Below are 24,247 nucleotides of genomic sequence, written 5' to 3'. Positions count from 1 at the left end.
TCCTAAAAGTACCTTTCTCTAGGTTTAACCCGTGTCTTCTAGTTCTACTCCCGCAGTTTAAAGTAATATTCTGGATGAACTTTTTCTACACCCTTCACAATCAAAGTTTCTGCAGTCTTTCCTTATAACCCAGAACCCTGACTGTGGTGATCTGCCCCTTGGTTCTTCCCTCCACTGCCTCCTACACTTGAAAGTATCTCTTGACTTTTGGCGACCAGAATTGGACGCAGGTTTCTACGTGTGGTCTGTCTGGAGTACAATACAATTTCATACTTACTAACTATGAATTATCTTTTACTGTTTTGACTATGTAATTCAGCATCCTATCGGCTTTGTTGATTGATTTGCGTTGATTGGACATATACACAATTATCTCCATTAAGACTCCTAGGTCCCTTTCACATTCATCCTTGTATATTCCACCACCATTCAGGGAATACACATGTTATCTACTTTTTTTCCTCATGTTTAGCACCAAGCTCTGAGGCAACCCACTCAGCACTTTTCCCCATCAGAACTGATGAAAGGTCATCACCCTGAAGCATTAACTCTGTTTCTCTCTCCACAGATGCTGCCTGACCTGCTGAGTATTTTCACCATTTTCACTTTTTATTTCAGATTTCCGGCATCCGCACTATGTTACTTTTGTATTTAAGTTCTCCCGCTACCCTGGCCAATATTTATCCCTCAACCATCTGTTCATCTACATCATTGCTGTTTGTGGGACCCCGCAATGTGGGCTGCAACATCTCTCTACATTACAACAGTATCTATAATTGAAAAGTACTTTATTGGCTGTGAAGTGCTTTGGGACATTCTGAGGCCAAGAAAGGCAATATATAATCCATGTTCTTTTCTGTCTTCCTTTCTCTCTTTCCATCTCATATATAACAAAGTCATTGATTTTACTTGGGTACCTTAGTTTTGAGAGAGCATATTGCTCATGTCTCCCCTTGTAAATACTTGGAGGAAGTATGTTCATTCAGAATATTTACTACTTTGTGCTCATCCTTAGTTTTAAACCCATTTATATCTTTTATTGCTTTCAGCTCTTTTCTGACAACCCTCTTGCTGTTGTGGTACTGAAATAAATGATCTTGACCCTTGACCCCTCTGTCCTTGCAAACTGCTGCCTCACCTCCAAATTCCCTTTTCTCTCCAAAGTCCTTGAACGTGTTGTCGTCTCCCAAATCCGTGTCATCTTTCCCACAGCTCCACGTTTGAACTCCTCCAATCAGGTTTCCGTCCTTGCCACGGCATTGAAACAGCCCTTATCAAAGTCACAAATGACATCCTATATGACACTGACTCTGGTAAACTATCCCTCCTCATCCTTCTAGACCTGTCTATAAGAACATAAGAAGTAGGAGCAGGAGTAGGCCATAGGGCCTTCGAGACTGCTCTGCCATTCAATAAGATCCTGGCTGATCTTCGACCTCAACTCCACGTTTACGCCCGATCCCCATATCCCTTGATTCCCCTAGAGTCCAAAAGTCTATCTATCTCAGCCTTAAATATACTCAAAGACTCTGCATCCACAGCCCTTTGGGATAGAGAATTCTAAAGAGTGAAGAAATACCTCCTCATCTCAGTCTTAAATGGCCGATCCCTTATCCTGAGACTATTCCCCCTAGTTTGAGACTCTTCAGCCAGGGGAAATAACTTCCTCTCAGCATCTACCTTGTCAATCCCCCTCAGAATCTTATATGTTTCAATGAGACCGCCTCTCATTCTGCTAAACTCCAGAAAATATAGGCCCAATCTACTCAATTCCTCTTCACAGGACAACTATCTCATCCGAGGGACCAATCTAGTGAGCCTTCGTTGCACCGCCTCTAAGGCAAATGTGTCTGTATGTAAGGCAAGTAAGTAGATCAAAACTGTGCACAGTGCTCCAGTTGTGGTCTCCTCAAAGCCCTGTACAATTGTAGTAAGACTTCTTTACTCTTGTACTCCAACCCCCTTGCAATAAAAACCAACATGCCATATGCCTTCTGAATTGCTTGCTGTATCTGCATGCTAACTTTCTGTGTTTCCGGTACTAAGGCACCTAATTCTCTCTCAACATCAACATTTAATAGTTTCTTCAAAAATATTCTGTTTTTCTATTCTTCCTACCAAATTGAATAACCTCACATTTCCCCACATTAAACTCCATCTGCCACCTTATTGCCCATCATTTAACCTGTCAATATCTCTTTGCAGGCCATTTGTGTCCTCCTCATAGCTTACTTTCCCACCTAGCTATGTACTGTCAGCAAACTTGGATACATTGAACTCGGTCCCTTCATATAAGTCATTAATATAGATTGTAAATAGCTGAGGTCCAAGTACTGATTCTTTCGGCACCTCACTAGCTATAGCCTGCCAATCTGGAAATGATCCATTTATCCCGACTTTCTGTTTTCTGTCCGTTAACCAATCCTCTATCCACGCTAATATATTACCCCAACCCCATGAGCCCTTATCTTGTGTAGCAATCTTTTATGTGGCACTTTATTGAATGCCTTTTGGAAATCCAAATATACTACATCCACTGGTTCCCTTTTAGCTACCCTGCTAGTTACTTCCTCAAAAAACAAATAAATATGTTAACATGATTTCTCTTTCATAATATCATTAACTCTGTCTAATCAAATGATATTTTTCTAACTATCCTGTTAACACTTCCTTGATAATGGATTTCACCATTTTCCCAATGACTGATGTCAGGCTAATTGGCCTATAGTTCCCCATTTTCTCTCTCCCTGCAGCCTTTGACACAGTTGACCACAACATCCTCCTCCAATGACTCTCTTCTGTTGATCAGCTGGGTGGGACTGCCCTCGCCTTGTTCCATTCCTATCTATCCAGTCATAGCCAGAAAATCTCCTGCAATGGCTTCTCTTCCCGCTCCTGCACCATTACCTCTGGAGTCCCCAAGGATCTATCCTTGGCTCCATCCTATTTCTCATCTACATGCTGCCACTTAGCGACATCATCTAAAAACACAACGTCAGGTTCCATATGTATTGCTGATGACACCCAGCTCTACCTCACAGCCACTCCTCTCGACCTCTCCACCGACTCTGATTTGTCAGACTGCGTGTCCGACATCCAGTATTGGATGAGCAAAAATTTCTTCCAATTAAATATTGGGGAGACCGAAGCCATTGTCTTTGGTCCCTGTCACAAACTCTGTTCCCGAACCACTGACTCCATCCCTCTTCCTGGCCACTATCTGAGGCTGAATGAGACTGTTCGCAACCTTGGTGTCCTATTTATCTCTGAGTTGAGCTTCCGACCACACATCCTATCCAGCACCAAGCCCGCCTACTTCCACCTCTGTCTTTGTCCCTGCCTCAGCTCATCTGCTGCCGAAACCCTTATCCATGCCATTGTTATTTCTTGACTCGACTATTCCAATGCTCTCCTGGCTGGACTCCTGTCATGTATCTCACACTACTGTACACAACTGTATCTTACCATGCTATACATGACTAACTCAATATGACCTGTAACCACCAGCATACCTTACCACCAGGGGTGCACTTGCAGGAGACACTGGATACCTGTCCCACACAGGTATATAAAGACAGGTCTCAGGCAAGTGTGACATTCGAGTGCTGTGTAATAAAGGCGCAGGTCCTGAGTGACCTTGACTTCAACATGTGCCTCATGTGAGTCTGTACTGCAGGGACAGGACTTTACAGTGGCGACGAGTTACGGAATTACAGAATCCACAGAATGGTGACCAACGGCTCTGATGAAAAATACAATGCTGTAGATAATTGGGAGGACTTTATAGAAAGGCTCCAGCAAAGCTTCGTAACCAAAGACTGGTTAGGCAATGATAAGGCAGACAAGAGAAGAGCCCATCTCTTGACCAGCTGTGGCTCGAAAACATATGCCTTAATGAAGGACCTGCTGGCACCCGAGAAGCCAGCAAGCAAGTCATTTGAAGAGCTGAGCACACTGGTAAGAGACCACCTGAAGCCAGCGAGTAGCCGACACATGGCCAGACACATGTTCTACAACTACAGACGCTGTGTGGGCCAGAGCATACCCGACTTCGTGGCAGAACTTCGGAGGTTGGCTAGCTTATGTGAGTTCTCCGATGAACTAAGGAGAGGAGTACTGAGAGACTTTTTTATTGAAGGAATAGGCCACGAAGGCATATTCTGAAAACTCATAGAGACCAAGATCTTGACTCTAGAGGCAGCAGCACTGGCTGCACAGACATTTTTGGCAGGAGACGAAGAAACGAGGTTGATCTACACTGCGTGTACGACAACTAACGAAACATCGGAACAAGGGGTTCACAGCGTGAAACAAGCCGCTACCCCCACACACAGACAAAGGCAGGAGAGCAGGCCCTCAACAGCAGGCAGTGGCGCCAGAAGCCATCAAAGGCCACATGAACAGCCGTTCACACCTCATCAACCCACAATGCGAGCAATCAACCACAAACTGAGAAGCTCAAGAGAGATCAGCCAGTCGCAGCTCATCCTTCAGAAACAATGGAAGCGGTCTGTGCTGGAGAGGTGGGGGAAGGCACTCATCAAGGGGGTGTCGATTTCAGCACGCCATTTGCAGAAACTGTAGCTATACAGGGCATCTGGCCCGCATGTGCAGGAAAATGGCAGCTCAGCTGGTATACAAATCGGAAGGGTCGGAAAGCAGACCAGAAGATGGTGGGGACAGTAACCGGGACACCTAGGTACAGCGGGTCAACACGATCAATGTCCACTGTTCTTACAACAAGACGCCTCCAATAATGATGAAGGTCCTACTCAACGGGATACCCGTCAACATGGAGCTGGATACGGGAGCAAGTCAATCTCTCATGAGCGTTCAACAATTTGAACAGCTGTGGCCGCACAAAAGCAACAGACCAAAACTCACAAGGGTCGACACCAAACTAAGGATCTATACCAAAGAAATCGTCCCAATCCTTGGCAGCACCATACTCTCAGTCACACACAAAGGGACAATGAACTGACTTCCCCTGTGGATTGTTCCCGGAGATCTCCCAGCACTGCTGGGGAGAAGCTGGCTGGCTAAACTAAATTGGAAATGGGATGATGTTCACGCCATGTCATCAGAGGAATGGACCTCCTGCTCAACAGTTCTAAGTCGATTTGAACATCTCTTTCAGCCAGGTGTGAGCACCTTCAAAGGGGCTAAAGTCAAAATCTACATCACACAGGATGCTAGACCGGTCCATCACAAGGCTAGAGCTGTACCCTGTGTGATGAAGGAAAAGATTGAACATGAACTAGACAGGCTTCTGCAAAAGGCATTATATCACCCGTGGAATTTAGCGACTGGGCAAGTCCCATTGTCCCAGTCATGAAGCCTGATGGATCCGTACGAATCTGTGGGGATTACAAATCTACCATAAACAGAGTCTCCCTACAGGTCCAATACCCGCTGCCCAGAGCGGAGGGCTTATTTGCCACATTGACTGGAGGAAAACCTTTCTCGAAACTAGACCTCACATCTGCGTATATGACGCAAGAACTGACCGAAGAGTCTAAGCTACTCACCACCATCAACACACATCGAGGCCTTTTCATGTACAATCGATGCCCATTCGGTATCAGGTCGGCAGCTGCTATATTCCAGCGTAACATGGAGAGTCTGCTCAAGTCCATCCCAGGGACGGTTGTATTTCAAGACGACATACTTATCACGGGCAGGGACACCGACTCCCATCTCCGCAATTTGGAGGAAGTACTAAAGCTATTGGATCGGGTAGGCCTAAGAGTTAAGAAATCCAAGTGTCTGTTTCTTGCGCCTGAGGTTGAATTTTTGGGCAGAAGGATTGCCGCTGATGGAATCCGCCCAACACAGACCAAAACCGAAGCAATTCGCCTGGCACCCAGGCCCCGGAATGTCTCGGAACTGCGCGCCTTTCTCGGGCTGCTCAATTACTTTGGGAACTTTATGCAGAACCTAAGCATGCTGCTGGAGACTCTCCATGTGCTACTCAGAAAGGGGTGCGATTGGTTTTGTGGGGATGCCCAGGAACACGCTTTCAATAAGGCCGCAACCTTCTATGTTCCAACAGTGTTTTAGCTTTTTTTGATCCAGATAAAAAGCTAGTTCTTACATGTGATGCGTCAGCGTACGGGGTCGGGTGCGTTTTACAACATGTCAATAGTGCGGGTAAATTACAACCCATAGCTTATGCCTCCAGACCACTTTCGCGGGCGGAGCGCGGGTACGGTATGGTTGAGAAGGAGGCGCTCGCTTGCGTGTACGGTGTCAAAAAGATGCCTTTTCGGGGTCAAGTTCGCGTTAGAAACCGACCACAAACCCCTCACATCCCTGTTATCTGAGAGCAAGGCAATATACGCCAACGTCTCGGCGCGCATTCAACGGCGGGCACTCATGCTGGCGTCTTACGACTATGCCATAAGGCACAGACCAGGCACAGACAACTGTGCCGACGCGCTTAGCAGGCTACCCCTGGCGACCACGGAAGGGTCTGACGAACAGGACTGCGAGATAGTCATGGCAATCAACGCCTTTGAGTCCACAGGTTCGCCTATGATGGCTCGCCAAATCAGAGCCTGGACGGCCAGCGACCCCACGTTATCCTTAGTAAAAAGATGAGTCTTAACCGGTGCCTGGACAGAGGCTCGCGATGCCTGCCCCGAGGTGATCAAACCTTTCCATAGGTGCATGCATGAACTATCACTACAATCAGACTGCCTGATGTGGGGCAGCCAAGTAGTTATGCCTCTGCGAGACAGAGAGGCATTTGTCCGGGAGCTCCACCGCGAGCACCCGGGGATCGTTCTCATGAAAGCCATAGCCAGATCCCATGTCTGGTGGCCTGATATTGACGCGGACTTGGAACTCTGCGTCTGATGGTGCACCATTTGTGCCCAACTAAGTAATGCCCCCAGGGAGGCTCACCTGAGCCCCTGGCCCTGGCCTATCAAACCATGGTCGCGGGTGCATGTAGACTATGCGGGCCCATTCATGGGTAAAATGTTCCTCATAGTTGTAGATGAATTTTCAAAGTGGATTGAATGCACCATTTTAAACTCGAGCACCACCTCTACCACCGTGAAGAGCCTTGCAACCATGTTTGCAACGCACGGAATTCCTGACATATTGGTCAGTGATAATGGTCCGTGCTTCACCAGTGCAGAATTCCAAGATTTTATAAATGACCACGGCATAAATCACATTAAGACGGCACCGTTCAAGCCGGCCTCCAACAGCCGGAGCGAGCAGTGCAAATCATTAAACAAGGCATGCTTAAAATCCAAGGTCCCGCGCTGCAGGGTCGCCTGTCGCGACTGCTGCTGGCATACAGATCTCGTCCGCATTCATTGACTGGGGTTCCCCCCACGCAACTGTTGATGAAAAGGACCTTAAAGACAAGGCTCTCATTAATTCTCCTAGACATGCACGAAATCGTTGAGGCAAAGCGCCGCAAGCTAACCGAGTACCATGACTGAAACTCGAGGGGGAGGTGGAATGAGATAGGGGACAAAGTGTTTGTACTAAACTATGGCAGGCGTCCCAAATGGCTTGCAGGGACAGTAACGGGCAAGGAAGGAAACAGGCTGCTGGTCGTACAAATGGACAATGGCCAAACCTGCCGGAGGCATGTAGAACCAAGTCAAAAGCAGATTCACCAACAACACTGCTGAACCAGAGGCAGACTACAATGTGGAACTCACACCACGCCTGGTGGACAGACAGAGGGAACAACCTGAGGAAAGGGCAATCCCAACAGACAGCCCAGGCGAGACACCAACAATCACACTAAACGAAACAGACAGCCCAGGCGAGATACTAGCAATCACACCGAAAGAAAAACAGGCACCAAGGCAAACAACTGAACCACAAGAAGACGCTCCACGCGAGAGCGTAGACCACCTGAGAGACTGAACCTATAAAGACAATAAGACCTTGGGGGAGGGTGATGTCATATATCTCACACTACTGTGCACAACTGTATCTTACCATGATATACATGACTGTAACTAGATATGACCTGTAACCAACAGCATATCTTTACCACCAGGGGTGCACTTGCAGGAGACACTGGATACCTGTCCTACAAAGGTATATAAAGACAGGTCTCAGGCAAGTGTGGCATTCGAGTGCTGTGTAATAAAGGCGCAGGTCCTGAGTGACCTTGACTTCAACAGGTGCCTCGTGTGAGTCTGTACTGCAGGGACAGGACTTTACAACTCCCATCTTGTACCCTCTGTAGACTTCAGCTCATCCAGATCTCTGCTATCTGTATCTTAACTCGCAAATCGCACCGAGTCTTGTTCACCCATCACCCATGCTCACTGACCTGCACAGGCTCCCAGTCTGGCAAAGCCTCGATTTTAAAATTCACATCCTTGTTTTCAAATCCCTCCATGGCCTCGCCTCTCTATATCTATGTAATCTTCTCTAGTCCTACAACCCTCCGAGATTTTTGTGCTTCTCAAATTCTGGCCTCATTGAAGCCCTAATTTTAATCACTCCACCATTGGTGGTCGTGCCTTCAGCTGCTTAGGCCCTAAGCTCTGGAATTCCCTCCCTAAACCTCTCTGCCTTTTTATCCTCCTTTAAGACACTCCTTAAAACCTACCTCTTTGCCCAAACATTTGGTCACCTATCCTAATATCTCCTGCTGTCAGATTTTGTTTGATAACATTCCTGTGAAGTGCTTTGTGACATTTTACTACTTTAAAGGCGCTATATAAACACAAGTTGTTGGTTGTCCTCATAAAATGCCATTTGTCACACCTCCGTCGACTATCTCAACCTATTCGCAGCTCTTTGTATTTAGTTTGTCTGCCCCCTTCCACCGCCCCCACCCCCCCGCCAATTTGGTGTCATCTGCAAATTTAGACTGCTAGAAAATCTTAAGTAACTTCACACATAAACGTACTGTAAAACAACCTAACTACATGAAGCATGGTCACTTAATGACACTGAGCGTAGGCTACAGCTTCAGCACGTGACTATTACTGTAGATATGCTTCTTCAATTTAGCACCTGCCAAGACTACTTCTCGGCTTGCAGGTGGCATTTAATACAAGGGAACAGATCGTAACTGGATCAGAAATGACCAAACACAGATTGCTCTGAAGAAGTCCACTCTGGGCTCTAGGCTGTAAGAGAAGAGGATAAAATTAGGTGACGCTGCAGACATTCCCAGTACTATGCAATTCCAACATCTTTTCCCCTTCTCACTCGTTCCCACACAGGCATACAGACAACCACACAAACAGCATTTACTGTGAGTATCTTGTATCGTGTGTGACATCCATTTGAAGGAGTCTCATGCAGACAGTTTCACAATATCAGCCACTTTTTATTCATTGTAGACCAGCAATGTATTACAAAAATAAGTTGTTCCCAGTTCAGTTTGATAGTACGATAATTTTCACACAACATCGACATAGCAGTATATTAAAATTACATTTCCGTTAAATCTTTGTTATCATTATTAACCTTTTATCTTGCAGAAAATCTGTGTATTCTCGTAGTTCTAAAGTTTACATACATAAAGGAAGTCATATTCACCACGAAGAAAGGTATGGGAGTAGCCTACATGTTTCTGAAGATTTGAAAAGAACAGGAAAGTGAGTATTTATGCACTTCTTTTGGCTTATTTACACGAAGTAACATTCCTAACATATCTCACCTGAGAATTCAGCACAGATCAGGAATTGAAGCTGGGACCTTCCTCCTCAATTTCAAACTGAACAGTGCAGTTACTAACTGATCCACTGGGGGAACTTTAACATTACTTTAACATTAAATACAGGAATAGAAAATTAGTCTGATAATGTAAGCAATTGAAAAATCTGTTGCATTAGCCTTAGAAAAGAACTACTGTATAAGTAAATTTAACCCCATAACCTCACAATAATGCAACTCTTTTTAATGTTTAAAAGCTGTTCACAATTTACAAACCCAAATCGTTTTGTGTCATCTCTAGGTTTTTTGGGGGCTTCATCAGAGACATCAAAAGAAAAGCACCTTGGTTTGCCAGTGACTTTTATGATGCTTTGAACCTCCAGTGTTTTTCAACTGTCCTGTTCATTTATTTGGCCACTGTAACAAATGCAATTACATTTGGAGGAATCTTGGGTGATGCAACTGACAACATGCAGGTTTGTATGCAGATTACTTGGGTGCTATTTATTTTAAGAGTATTTCATCATTGTAATTTTCATCTGGCATATCAGTTTGCAGGATCTGCACAATCAAAGACTACATTAGTCGTGGTAATTACACTGCCTGAAAGAGTGGTAGAGGCAGAAAGCCTGATCACATTTAAAAAGTTCTTGGATACGTACTTGAAGTGCTGTAACCTACAAAGGCTACTGACCAAGATCTGGAAAGTGGGATTAGGCTGGATAGCACAGACACAATGGGCTGAATGGCCTCCTGCAGTGCCGTACATTTCTATAATTCTATGATTCTAGTGCTCCGTATCCTAGTCAGACAATTCTTGGACTTTTGTTTATCTCACCAAAAGTTAAAAAAAATTAATCTGGTTTCTACTTTGTATTTTTGTATCTGTACACAGGAGAATATTTTAAACCTCAGGTTATACTACAATATTTATAACTTGCTGTTCACTCTTAGAATCATAGAATCATAATGTCATGTATTGATGCTTGGGGTCACTAGGCACCAGGGGGCACCACCGTCAGAGGTCATCAGGCTGTACCCATGTGTGTGCGGGCTCTAGTATATAAGCGCGGGTGCCACGTCTTGTACTCACTTTGGGCGCAAATAAAGTGGGCCAGGTTTACACCTGAGTGAGTTTACAGTAACAAGTCTTTCAAGTCATTATATACATAACATTTGGCGACGGGGTAACTTAAGAACCTTCGTATGCGCAATGGGCACTATTGGAATTCTGGAGAGATTCGTGGATGGTGAGAATTGGGTGGATTTTATCGACTGCCTGGGTCAGTATTTTGTGGCCAACAACATGGCGGGAGACGATGACGCAGTTAGGCGCCAGGTGGTTCTCCTCACTGTTTGTGGTTCAAGAATATATGACCTCATGAAGAATCTGCTCTCGCCTGCACTAGACAAAGACAAAGAATACAAGGATTTGTGTGCTTTGGTATGTGACCATCTCAAGCCAAACGAGGGGATTGTCATATCACGCTATCGCTTCTACACACATGTTCGTGCTGAGGGCCAGGATGTGTCGGGATTCGTTGCTGACCTGTGACATCTTGCTGAGCTGTGTAAGTTCGAGACCGTGTTGGAAGACATGCTGCAAGATTTCTTCATGATAGGCATCAACCATGATGTGATTCTCCGGAAGTTATTGGCTGCAGAGATGCTGGATTTGAGCAAGGCCATTGCGACTGCCCAGGAATGGATGATGACTGATGATAATTTGAGGCAGATATCATTGAAAAGTCGGAGCTCCACGGCAAGTACTGTAAACAAAATTGTGTCATCGTCTTGCAGAGCTGCTTATGGCAGGGCCCACTCGACTGCTTACGTGAAACCTGTAGCTGTTCAAAGTCCGTCAACTGGTACGAATTCCGTTTCACCCGGTTGGCGTTGTGGGGGCAATCATCGGCCTTATCAGTGTCGGTTTAGGCAGTACATCTGTAACGGCTGTTCCAAAGTGGGGCATCTTCAGAGGATGTGCCCACAACTGAGCAGGTGTGCTGCCGCTCATCACCGTGGTGATGATGACCAGTCCAGTGCTGGCCCGGATGCACAACCCAAGGAAGGTGTGTATAGTCTGTATTCGTTCTTGGGAAAGAGCCAGCCAATAATGGTTAATGTGAAATTGAATGGCGTGCCGGTATCGATGGAAACATTGAAACATAGAAAATAGGTGCAGGAGTAGGCCATTCGGCTCTTCGAGCCTGCACCACCATTCAATAAGATCATGGCTGATCATTCCCTCAGTACTCCTTTCCTGCTTTCTCTCCATACCCCTTAATCTCCTTAGCCGTAAGGGCCATATCTAACTCCCTCTTGAATATATCCAATGAACTGGCATCAACAATTATCTGCGGCAGGGAATTCCACAGGTTAACAACTCTCTGAGTGAAGAAGTTTCTCCTCATCCCAGTCTAAATGGCCTACCCTTTATCCTAAGACTGTCCCCTGGTTCTGGACTTCCCCAACATTGGGAACAATCTACCCACATCTAACCTGTCCCATCCCGTCAGAATCTTGTATGTTTCTATGAAATCCCCTCTCATCCTTCTAAACTCCAATGTTTAGAGGCCGAGTTGATCCAGTCTCTCCTCATATGTCAGTCCAGCCATCAAGGGAATCAGTATGGTGAACCTTCGCTGCACTCCCTCATTAGCAAGAACATCCTTCCTCAGATTAGGAGACCAAAACTGAACATAATATTCCAGGTGAGGCATCACCAAGGCCCTGTACAACTGCAGTAAGACCTCCTTGCTCCTATACTTAAATCCCCTAGCTATGAAGGCCAACATACCATTTGCCTTCTTTACCGCCTGCTGTACCTGTATGCCAACTTTCAATGACTGATGAACCATGACACCCAGGTCTTGTTGTACCTCCCCTTTTCCTAATCTGCCACCATTCAGATAATATTCTGTCTTCGTGTTTTTGCCCCCAAAGTGGATAACCTCACATTTATCCACATTATACTGCATCTGCCATGCATTTGCCCACTCACCTAACCTATCCAAGTCACCCTGCAGCTTCTTAGCTCACACCGTCACCCAGTTTAGTGTCATCTGCAAACTTGGAGATATTACATTCAATTCCTTCATTCAAATCATTGATGTATATTGTAAAGAGCTGGGGTCCCAGCACTGAGCCCTGCGGCACTCCACTAGTCACTGCCTGCCATTCTGAAAAGGACCTGTTTATCCTGACTCTGCTTCCTGTCTGCCAACCAGTTCTCTATCCACGTCAGTATATTACTCCCAATACTATGTGCTTTGATTTTGCACACCAATCTCTTGTGTGGGACCTTGTCAAAAGCCTTTTGAAAGTTCAAATACACCACATCCACTGGTTCTCCCTTGTTCACTCTACTAGTTACATCCTCAAAAAATTCCAGAAGATTTGTCAAGCATGATTTCCCCATCATAAATCCATGCTGACTTGGACCGATCCTGTCACTGCTTTCCAAATGCGCTGCTATTTCATCTTTAATAATTGATTCCAACATTTTCCCCACCACTGATGTCAGGCTAACCGGTCTATAATTACCCACTTTCTCTCTCCCTCCCTTTTTAAAAAGTGGTGTTACATTAGCTACCCTCCAGTCCATAGGAACTGATCCCGAGTCGATAGACTGTTGGAAAATGATTACCAATGCATCCACTATTTCTAGGGCCACTTCCTTAAGTACTCTGGGATGCAGACTATCAGTCCCCGAGGATTTATCGGCCTTCAATCCCATCAATTTCTCTAACACAATTTCCTGCCTAATAAGGATATCCATCAGTTCCTCCTTCTCACTAGACCCTCGGTCCCCCAGTACTTCCGGAAGGTTATTTGTGTCTTCCTTCGTGAAGACAGAACCAAAGTATTTGTTCAGTTGGTCTGCCATTTCTTTGTTGGAGCTGGACAAGGTTGCGAATCAGTCGATAATGAGCCAAAGGACATTCGACAAGCTGTGGGACACTGAGGCGGTGAAGCCTAAGCTGAGTCCAGTCAATGCCAAGTTGCGTACTTACACTAAGGAAATCATACCGGTGATTGGCAGTGCAGTCGTCAAGGTGTCATATGATGGTGTGGTTCATGATCTTCCGTTATGGATCATCCCAGGCAATGGTCCAACGCTGTTTGGCAGGAATTGTCTTGAGAAAATCAAGTGGAATTGGAATGATATCAAAGCGTTGTCATCGGTGGATGACACTTCGTATGCTCAAGTGTTGAAGAAGTTTCCTTCTTTGTTTGAACTAGGCATTGGAAATTTTACGGGAGCCAAGGTGCAGATTCATCTGGATTCTGATGCAAGGACTGTCTATCATAAAGCTCGGTCTGTTCCCTATATGATGAGGGAGAAGGTTGAAATTGAGCTCGACAGACTCCAACGTGAAGGGGTCATATCACCGTTTGAGTTTAATGAGTGGACCAGTCCTATTTTTCCTGTGTTGAAGAGTGATGGCACTGTCAGGATTTGTGGAGACTACAAGGTTACAATTAACCGATTTTTGAAACAGAATCAGTATCCGTTACCGAGAGCTGATGACCTGTTCGCCATGCTAGCTGGTGGAAAGTCGTTCACTAAACTGGATCTGACATCGATCTATATGACACAGGAGCTTGTCGACACTTCAAAGAAACTTACCTGCATTAACACCCTTACTTGTTTGTCTATAACAGGTGTCCTTTTGGAATTCGTTTGGCTGCAGCCATATTTCAGAGGAAAGTCTAGAAAATCCCTCTCTAGAACTGTCGTGTTTCAAGATGACATTTTGATCACAAGTCGCGACACTGCTGAACATCTGAACAACTTTGAGGAAGTTCTACATCGACTGGACAACGTGGGACTCAGGCAGAAACGTTGAAAGTGTGTCTTCATGGCACCTGAAGTTGAATTCCTGGTGAAGAAGGTTGCTGCAGGTGGCATCAGGCCTACTGATTCGAAAACTAAGACCATCAAAAATGCACCCAGGCCTCAGAATGTGATGGAGCTGTGTTCATTCCTTGGGCTACTCAACTACTTCATTAATTTTTTTATCCAGATTGAGCACTTTATTAGAGCCACTGCACATGCTGCTCAGAAAAGGTAACAACTGGGTCTGGGGTGTATCTCAAGATGGAGCTTTTGAGAAAGCTAAGAATCTGCTCTGTTCAAATAAGCTGCTGGTTCACTATGATCCGTGTAAGCGTCTTGTATTGGCCTGTGATGCTTCATCATTTGGGGTTGGCTGTGCACTCCAACAAGCAAATGAGTCGGGTAAATTACAACCTGTTGCGTATGCTTTGAGAAGTTTGTCAAAAGCGGAAAGAGCTTACAGCATGGTAGAAAAATAAATTTTGACCTGTGTGTATGGGGTAAGAAAAATGCATCAGTATCTGTTTGGTCTTCGCTTTGAACTTGAAATGGATCATAAGCCACTCATTTTATTGTTTTTGGAAAACAAAGGTATTAATACCAATGCATCCCGCATTCAGAGGTGGCCGTTGACGCTGTCTGCCTATGATTATGTTATCCATCACAGACTGGGCACTGAGAATTGTGCTGATGGACTGAGTCATCTGCCTTTGCCCACTGCAGATATGGAGATGCTTCAACCTGCAGATCTACTGTTAGTAATGGAGGCTTTTGAGAGTGAAGGTACCCCTGTCATTGCTCAACAAGTTAGGATCTGGACCAGTCATGACCCTATTTTATCGGTTGTAAGACATTGTGTCCTCAGTGGTGTTTGGTCTGCCATACCCTTGGAGATGTGTGATGAGACCAAACCTTACAACCGTTGCAAAGATGAACTGTCCATTCAGTCAGATTGTCTACTGTGGGGCAATCATGTTGTTATGCCCAAGAAAGGCAGAGAAAAATTTGTACGTGAACTACATAGCACTCATCCTGGCATTGTCATGATGAAAGCCATTGCCAGGGCTCATGTTTGGTGGCCTGGAATTGACTATGATCTGGAATCATTTGTGCATCAGTGCAATACTTGCATGCAACTAAGTAAAGTATTAGTGGAATTTCCGCTGAGTGGTCATGGCCATCTAAACCATAGTCGAGGATACACATCGATTTTGCAGGCCCTTTCCTGGGAAAGATGTTTTTTGTTGTGGTGGATGCATATTCAAAGTGGATAGAGTGTATTATTATGTCATCCAGTATGTCCACAGCTACCATTGAGAGTCTTTGTATCATGTTTGCTACTCACGGTTTGCCTGACATTGTTGTGAGCGACAACGGATCTTGTTTCACAAGTCTGGAGTTTCAAGAGTTCATGAAACTCAATGGTATTAAACATGTGAGGTCAGCCCCATTCAAACCTGCTTCTTGTTCAAATGATCAAGCAGAGCATGAAACGTGTAACTCAGGGTTCACTGCAGACTCGTTTGTCACGCATACTGCTTAGTTACAGGACAAGACCTCACACGCTTACCGGGGTCTTCCCTGCTGAACTACTGATGAAGAGAAGTCTCAAGATCAAGCTTTCTCTTGTTCATCCCGATTTGAATGATCGTGTTGAAAACAGACGTCAAAGTCAGCAATGGTATCATGATCGTGCTGCTGTGTCACGTGATATTTCTGTCAATGATCCGGTTTATGTATTGAACTATGGTCAAGATCCAAAGTGCATCGCTGGTACTGTCACAGCCAAGGAGGGTAACAGAGTGTTTATTGTCGTGTTCAAGTATGGGCAAATATGCAGATAACATGTTGGTCAAGTGAAACTGCGGCACACGGATGAACTGGAACCATTTGAGGAAGATGCCGTCAGTGACCAACCAACCAATGGTCATTCATCAGAGGACTTTGTTGTCATTACCAAACCTGGACTTTCAGTCTCTGACTTGGTCATTACCACTCCCATCAGATTGGCTGCTCAGCCTCAAGTCATAACTGACTTAGAACGCTCGCCCAGAACTGGAGTTGAACTGAGATAATCAACTCGTGAGCGGAAAGTCCCAGACCGTCTTAATTTGTAAAGAGACTGATACTAAGATCTTGAAGGGGGATGTTGTCATGTATTGATGCTTGGGGTCATTAGACACCAAGGGGGCGCCACTGTCGGAGGTCATCGGGTTGTACGCGTGTGTGTGCGTGCCCTGCTATATAAGTGTGGTGCCATATCTTGTACTCACTTTGAGTGCGAACAAAGTGGATCAGATTTACAGCTGAGTGAGTTTACAGTAACAAGTCTTTCAAGTCATTATATACATAAACACATAACTGCACAGAGGAGGCCATTTGGCCCGTTGAGCCCATGCCAGCTCTCTGCAAGAGCAATTCAGCTAGTCCCACACGCCCACCCTTTCCCCGTAGCCCTGCAATTTTTTTTCCTTCAGGTACTTATTCAGTTCCCTTTTGAAAGCCACGATTGAGTCTGCCTCCACCACTCTTTCAGGCAGTGCATTCCAGATCCTAACCACTCGCTGTGTAAAAAATTTTTTCCTCATGTCGTCTTTGGTTCTTTTGCTAATCACCTTGAATCTGTGCCCTCTGGTTCTCGACCCTTTCGCCAATGGGAACAGTTTCTCTCTATTTGCTCTGTCTAGACCCCTCATGATTTTGAATATCTCTGTCAAATCTCCTCTCAACCTTCTCTGCTCTAAGGAGAACAACCCCAGCGTCTCTTGTCTATCCATGTAACAGAAGTCCCTCATCCCTGGAACCATCTCTTAGGCCTTTACATCCTTCCTAAAGTGTGGTGCCCAGAATTACTCCAGTTAGGGCCGAACCATTGTTTTATAAAGTTCATCATAACTTCCTTATGTTCCTTCATTCTTTCTAGGCTTTTTCTTCTCATTTTTTTATTTTCTCTGTTCTTTTCTGCATTTCTGTTTCTTTCTTCCTTTTCTCTTTGTCTATTTCTCCTCTGATCTTTTGCTTCTTTCTGCTATTTCTCGCTTTTTTCCCCCTTCCTCTACTGTTGGAGAAAAAGACCAGTTCCTCATTATAATGGTCAACATGTTTTTGTTTATATATATTTTAGGGAGTTATAGAGAGCTTCCTTGGAACAGCAGTTGCTGGAGCAGTTTTTTGTCTCTTTGCTGGCCAACCATTAACTATTCTTGGCAGCACTGGCCCTGTGTTGGTCTTTGAACGACTTCTCTTCAACATTAGCAGGTGTAGTAATTGTGGCTGGATATGGCTTAGCTTTCAGTATAAATTTTGATAATTGTAGTTCTTCTTTTGTAAAATACCAAATGGCTTTCTTTGTTCTTACTGTGAATGTGCCATAATAATGATTGTAAAGTGATCAATGGTCACATTCTTTGTGCAAATGAACTCATTGGCTTGTATAAGAGAAAGAAGTTGGTCAGGAAACCGAGGTAGTGCATGAGCTATTAGTGATCAGTCCAAGGTATAACAGAAGCCAGCATCTTATTTGTTCCTTTCCTTTAACAATTTGTGGCCAATTCTCTTCCTTCTCATTGTTGAGCATATCATTCACCCTTCGGTACCTCAGCCAAGCGGTTAATCTTTATATGTCTGCATCAGCAGGCTACTTAACTGCAGGGAACATTACAGCTGAACCTGACCTGTTCCCACCCAACATCATTGCCTGTTTTTTTTTTACCTATCCCTAGACAAATGATCTGGGACTGAGCTGAGATCATTCAACTCAGCTGAGACTAGGGATCAAAACTGGGATCTTGTTGATCTGTAAGACTTAGTTACTCTTTGCCTTAACCAGCTGAGCCATTGGGGGAACTCTAGGACTGTTCTTTAAAGGGTCTTGCAAATGAAAGAGGATTACTTTGATGATATAAATTATTTTTCTTTTAAGCTTTTGTACCCATTTGTTGATATTTTCATACTCAACAGGGAATAAATAACACTTGTCCAGAATTCATAAACCGCAAAGGATATTGGAAAATTTTATTTCTTAATTGTCCCTTAGAGAAAAGTGGCAAACTGTCCTTTTAGGGAATGTTTAAAGACTCCACGTTGAAAATATTTGGCTTTAAAAAATATTTATTTAGACTTCTTTAACTTTCTATTTTCCCCTCCCCCCTATTAATGCGAAACATATTTGTGAAGAAATGCTCCAATAATTGGTTAGTTGTGTCAGTGACTAAAATGTTTCTTTGTGATGCTCCCTATATCCCTACAGTCTCTGCTTATCCACAAATAAAACTTAGTGGGTCCCTTTAAGTAATTGTGGGTGAAATTCAACCTCAGAGGAGCCATAAAATGTGTGGTAGTGGATCATCCACCCGTTATACACCCCACCTCATTTCTATAATGGAAAGGAAAATCGGGCGAGGTGTAAAACAAGTGGCCGTTTTGCCCTCTCCGTTTGAAATTGAATTTCACCCCGTTGATCCTTTGCTGGGTTATGGTCTCACGGGCAGTATACACTCTCCATATATAAGCCAAAGAGTATTGGTCGACTTTCAGTACTTGGGGGCAATTTTTTGTGCACATACACTTTCCAGCAAGCTATAACAGCCAGAATTGGAAACTCTTAAGTGATTTTCCCTCACGAGCCCAGGTGTCTGCTGCCAATTATAGCTCCCTAGCTGAGATCAGCTAACTCAGCATAGATATCACACCTGCGACCCTCAGTTCTATGTGACTCAAGTCTACATAGTCCAGAAAGATATTTGGAAATGTAGTTTGTTCTTTGAATTTATCTCTAGGTAAATAGGCAGATGAAGTTTGAGTAAATTCATAGTTTAAAAATTTCTCCAAATGATTTCACTTTGTCATTCAAGTGTATAAGTTGCACCTTTATACCTGTATTTATCCAATGACTTTATATTAACTGGGGGTTGGTCAGCTTTGCTAGGATATAGATTGGAGCTGTTTAAATCTACAGTAATGGAAAGGGTTTGCATTTAATTAAATGCTCTTGACCAGTATTTATGTTTTAAATATGAATTCACAGTGATTATAAGCTTGACTATTTGGAGTTTCGTCTTTGGATTGGAATATGGACAGCATTCTTTTGTCTCATTCTCGTTGCCACAGAAGCCAGCTACCTCGTCCAGTATTTTACACGCTTCACTGAGGAAGGTTTCTGCACACTTATCAGCTTCATTTTTATCCATGATGCTTTTAAGAAAATGTTTAATTTGGCCAAGAATTATCCCATCAATTCTGATTATAACATTGACCATGTTACTCTCTATCACTGCTCCTGTCTGCCCCCTGAAGCAGGTAAGATTCTACTGAAAGAAATTGTCAGTCTTTGAATATATAATTTTAAGCAAAACATTGAAAGAAGCTTTAGTTTATTCACTGTATTTCATTTTTTGAAATTTTTCAGATAATGTTTCAAGTCTGTTTAACAAAACAACTGAGGCACACTTTCAACTTGGCACTGACACCTATAATACAGCTGTAAGTTTTTGCTCCAAGTAGAAATTTTACATGTTCCACAATATGTACTTTTTTCCAATTTTCTCCTCTCTTTTCCTGAAGGCTTTGATGAATAGTGAGGTACAATTGCACAACAGCCCGTCAATAGCACACCCCATGGCCATGCTGCATGTGAGAGCATAGACTGTCATGGAGAGAGTCCTGGAGGTGGATTTTGGGTGGGTGGAGAGTGGGGCTAGTTTCAAACTATTTTTGCCATATTTCCAGTTCAGGGTACTACAATTTGGCAGCACTTTAGAAAGAAATGCTCAATCCCTTCTGATTTTTAAATGTAATTATATAAAGCAGGATTTTTTGCAATTAAAAAGATCTCTTCGCATATCTTTTACGCCTTATATGCAAATTTACAAACATTTACAAGATGTTTTTGTAATCCTATTTAACTCTGTTTTCATTTTAGTTCGATATGGATTCTGCCAGCTGGTCTTCACTTACAAAGAAAGACTGTTTAAAGCTTGGAGGACAACTAGTGGGCAAAACCTGTGATTATGTTCCAGACATCACACTAATTTCCTTTATTCTTTTCTTTGGCACATTTGTTTGTTCCATGGCGTTGAAGAATTTTAAAACAAGCAGATACTTTCCAACTGCAGTAAGCATAATTTGTTCATTTTTACAGCACACTTTTTCGATACAGCAAGTAACAAGCCACATTTTCAAAGCCCTGTGATTTCTTGAGAGCCAGTTTGTAACGAGACAAACTTATGAAGCTTTGCAAATGGTGATATTGTCAAATGATTTGTGACAACATTTCAACTTTTGTCAGGCTGAGATAAAATAAGAATCAATAGAAATTGCCAGGCAAATGATATACTGAAACCACTTTAAAAGTGACTTCAACTGGGAGAGAACATATGCATGCTGGACATTGTTGCAAGCAATATCCCTCATCAGTTCTGAAACTAAAAATACCTAAATACCAGTCACTTGACCATCACTAAGCTAATATTAGCAATGAGGACACAGAGATTCTGGGTAGAGGATTTCATGTTTCTTCAAGACCAGTCAGTTGGCAGACAGAAAACAAATCTCATTGACCCTCATTTTAATGGGGTGGGGGGCAGGGCGGGTATGTTGTGCGTGATTCTCGAAGGCAGCAGTGTACCCAGGGAGTCTGGGATATATAAGCCTGGCCAATTTTAACAGCCGGGCTTCATTTACATAAATGTTCCCGGAGTCTTGCCCAAAGCCAGCCAGATCTACTATCTAGCCTGTCGATGAGAGGGAATTTGGTGGCAGGAGCCCGCACCAGGGTACCCGTGGGAACTGTTCCCAGCAATCAGTGGTGGGAGGAGTCTGGAGGCGATTGAGAGGGAGCGCTCTGTCCTTCTTGGTCTACAAAGTAACCTAAAATATAATTTAAAAACTTACCTGCTGCACCACTTCTAGCCCACAATCTGGCTGGTATGGCCTAATGGGAAAGCTGTCACCACTGCCCCGCTCAGGCTTAGCTGGTCTGTAAGATTCAGCTACTTACTGAATAAACTCACTGAGCCATCAGGGGAAAACAGTTGCATTTATAATACTGGCAGGCTGTATGATTTAAATATTTGGAAACAACTTTGGTGATCCTAACTTGGCAGCCCACACCACGTGATGGTTGATAAGAGTGTGAATATGATCTTTTCCAAACTTCCCCAGAAGGGAGGGAAAAATCAGCCAGCAATTCCTTTTCTGATCATTATCCAGCAAGTCCTGTATGTCAGAGGAGGATAGTATTGGTCTGGGCTTGTAACATGCAGCATGTGCTTCCTGGTTCTGGACGATCCATTCTTTTCATGCTACTTTCACTGATCAGCTTTGGCAGCTTGTTGAGATGATTTTGAAACAGGAACTAAACTTCTGACTGGCCCAGGAATGTCACTTCAGTTGTTAAGCTCACCCTTTGAGAGTGAATGCTTTCTTGTGTACCTCAGCAGTGGCAGGCGCACAGCAGAGATTTATTTTAGGTTGCCATGGTGGTGTTTTAATAGATTTTATATTTCCCTGAGATGATACTAAAATTAGTTCAAGAGAGTGCAACTTATTTTCTCTGTGATTTGTGACAGAAAATTAGACTGAAATGATCATGTTAAGCTGGGATTTGGCAACAATTTGGGGGTAAATATCCCCAAACTTGGGACAAACATTTTGTTGATTCACTCTTTGTGACTGTTCAATTCCCACATTGAAAATAGTTTTCACTCTTGTCTCAAATTGGAAAGGTCACAAGATAAATATGGATGGGAAGAGCATGCAACCCATTTTAGCTAATCCTTCCAGAAAAACTTCCAGTCCTCCCATCATGGCATCTAACTGTCTGTTAAATAGTTCCAAGGTTTTTGCCTCTGATACCCTACCCAGAGCCCATGTGCTGATCACCATTTACATCAAGAAAAACTTACTGACTTCATTCTTAAATTTGCCTTTTACCAGTTTAATACCGTACCCTTGTCCATAAATAAAAATGAAACATCACAGATGGTTCAAACACTGGGTCCAATTTATTTTAGTATTTAACCTCAAAATTAATTTTAAAATTTACTGAACATCTCTCAGTACCCTTGTTTCACATTAATTGTAACAGTTTCACAAATTCATCCTTGGAAGAGTTCATTTGAAAATATGTACTGCAGCTTTAATTGTAGGTTACACTTGTTTAGAGTTTGTGCTTTTAACTTTATGGATATGTGTGAACAAATTAACCATTACTACAATGTTTGCTTTAGAAAGCTTTGCATGCCTTATATTGGATCAGTTGTTCCAAATGAAATCATTTGAAGTGGCTCTATAATATTGTTTTACAATTTACTGATTTCTTCTTTAGTTCAGGAAACTAATTAGTGATTTTTCCATCATCTTGTCAATACTGATCTTCTGTGGAATTGATATCCTAGTTGGTGTGGACACCCCCAAACTCATTGTGCCAAGTGAGCTTAAGGTTTGTGTTACAAAACATGGACAGTAATTATCTGTATGTATTTCATTGATCATTTATTGGAAAAGAATTCTACTGTCCCATGAAATATTTTCTGTGTGTCAAACTCCTTTCAGGTAAGGTGTACACATTGGTTCCTGTATCATAGTTATATGTGCTGTTCTGTGTCTTCAACCTATTTCACAGGCATCATTGTTCATTCCTTCAATCATGATTTAAGATATCAACTCTCAAAGTACACGGATGAAATTATTGATTTTCTTCTCAAATATAGCCCCCTCCTCTTACTGGAGTATGGTTCTAGGGGTGTCAGCAGCCCTTCAATGGCTATTCTTCATGTGAGCCTAGACATTGAGGGGGAAAAATTGACCCACTCCTTAAGCTCCATTACTGCCTCTAAGAGGCGGCAATGGAGCGATAGGCCTCACCGACCGGGGGCAGACGGATGGGCCAACCCATCTGAAATTGCCCCTGGGCCAGGAGTGGCAGGAACGGGTTTCTGCGCCGACCCCACACCAACCGGCGGTGACTTCCTTACCGCCCCCAATGGGAAATTGCCCCGCGGGAGTGGCACTGCCGCCAGTCGGTGCGACTGACTGCTTTCCCCAGCGAGAAGCTGTGTGTGGCTAGGCGATGCATCTGCCCTTAAGGGGGAGGGCGCACTGCCGGCACCTGCCTGTTTGGCCGAAACCCTCCCTGGTGGCCCAGTGGGCCTGACTAGACTTCTTGCAGAGTTCGCAGCAGCCCTCCCCTTTAACTGAAGGAGAGAGACATTGTGATGTGGCAGCAACAGGCGGCATATCCATGTCGTGCTGACGTCAGCAGCGCGACGCTAATGATCGTTGGGGCGTCCAACCCGACCAAAGGGCACTTCCACCTCTCAGCACCACCCCGCCCGGAAATAGAAATCAAAGAGGCAAATCTCAAATATCGGTAAGTGTGCCTTCTTTTATTCGGGGGGCAATTTGGGCCCCTGAATGTTGGCAGGTTATTTGAATAGTATTGTCGGTGAACTTGATTGTATCCTCACTCAATGTCTCCATATGTGCACTTTGCAGAATGAGGCACTGGGTAGCACTCAGAGTGAGCACTGTGATTTTATTTCCCCCCGTCATATATCCAGGGATGCTGAGGCAGATTGTGCCATTTACTCACTAGGTTATCACAAAGCTCGTATGGCTAAAGTTAATATATGTTCTGCATGAAGACAAATACATTTTTTAAATGTCAATAAATATTATTCGCATATTTCCAAATGCAGTTTTCAGACCTCCTTAATCAAGGCAGCTAATTGAACCAGCAAGTTACTATATGTAAGA

The 24,247-nt window shown here is 43.8% G+C and overlaps 1 protein-coding gene across 1 annotated transcript in view; it reads left to right on the top strand.

Moving 5' to 3' along the window:
- The window catches only part of LOC139262455 (electrogenic sodium bicarbonate cotransporter 1-like), a 152,336-nt gene that overhangs the window by 46,780 nt on the left and 81,309 nt on the right, over positions 1 to 24,247 (top strand). Inside the window, exons 8-15 of the mRNA XM_070877641.1 lie at positions 9,474 to 9,590; positions 9,950 to 10,124; positions 17,616 to 17,749; positions 19,518 to 19,789; positions 19,899 to 19,933; positions 20,054 to 20,091; positions 20,432 to 20,603; positions 22,818 to 22,931. Coding sequence (XP_070733742.1) covers positions 9,474 to 9,590; positions 9,950 to 10,124; positions 17,616 to 17,749; positions 19,518 to 19,789; positions 19,899 to 19,933; positions 20,054 to 20,091; positions 20,432 to 20,603; positions 22,818 to 22,931 — 1,057 coding nt within the window. The remainder of the gene's footprint in view (positions 1 to 9,473; positions 9,591 to 9,949; positions 10,125 to 17,615; positions 17,750 to 19,517; positions 19,790 to 19,898; positions 19,934 to 20,053; positions 20,092 to 20,431; positions 20,604 to 22,817; positions 22,932 to 24,247) is intronic.

The sequence above is a fragment of the Pristiophorus japonicus genome, chromosome 4 (genome assembly GCF_044704955.1).
Source record: "Pristiophorus japonicus isolate sPriJap1 chromosome 4, sPriJap1.hap1, whole genome shotgun sequence".
NCBI classification, from domain to species: domain Eukaryota; kingdom Metazoa; phylum Chordata; class Chondrichthyes; family Pristiophoridae; genus Pristiophorus; species Pristiophorus japonicus.
Note: the sequence above shows the minus strand (reverse complement) of the source record. Positions and strands in the feature narration are given on the sequence as shown.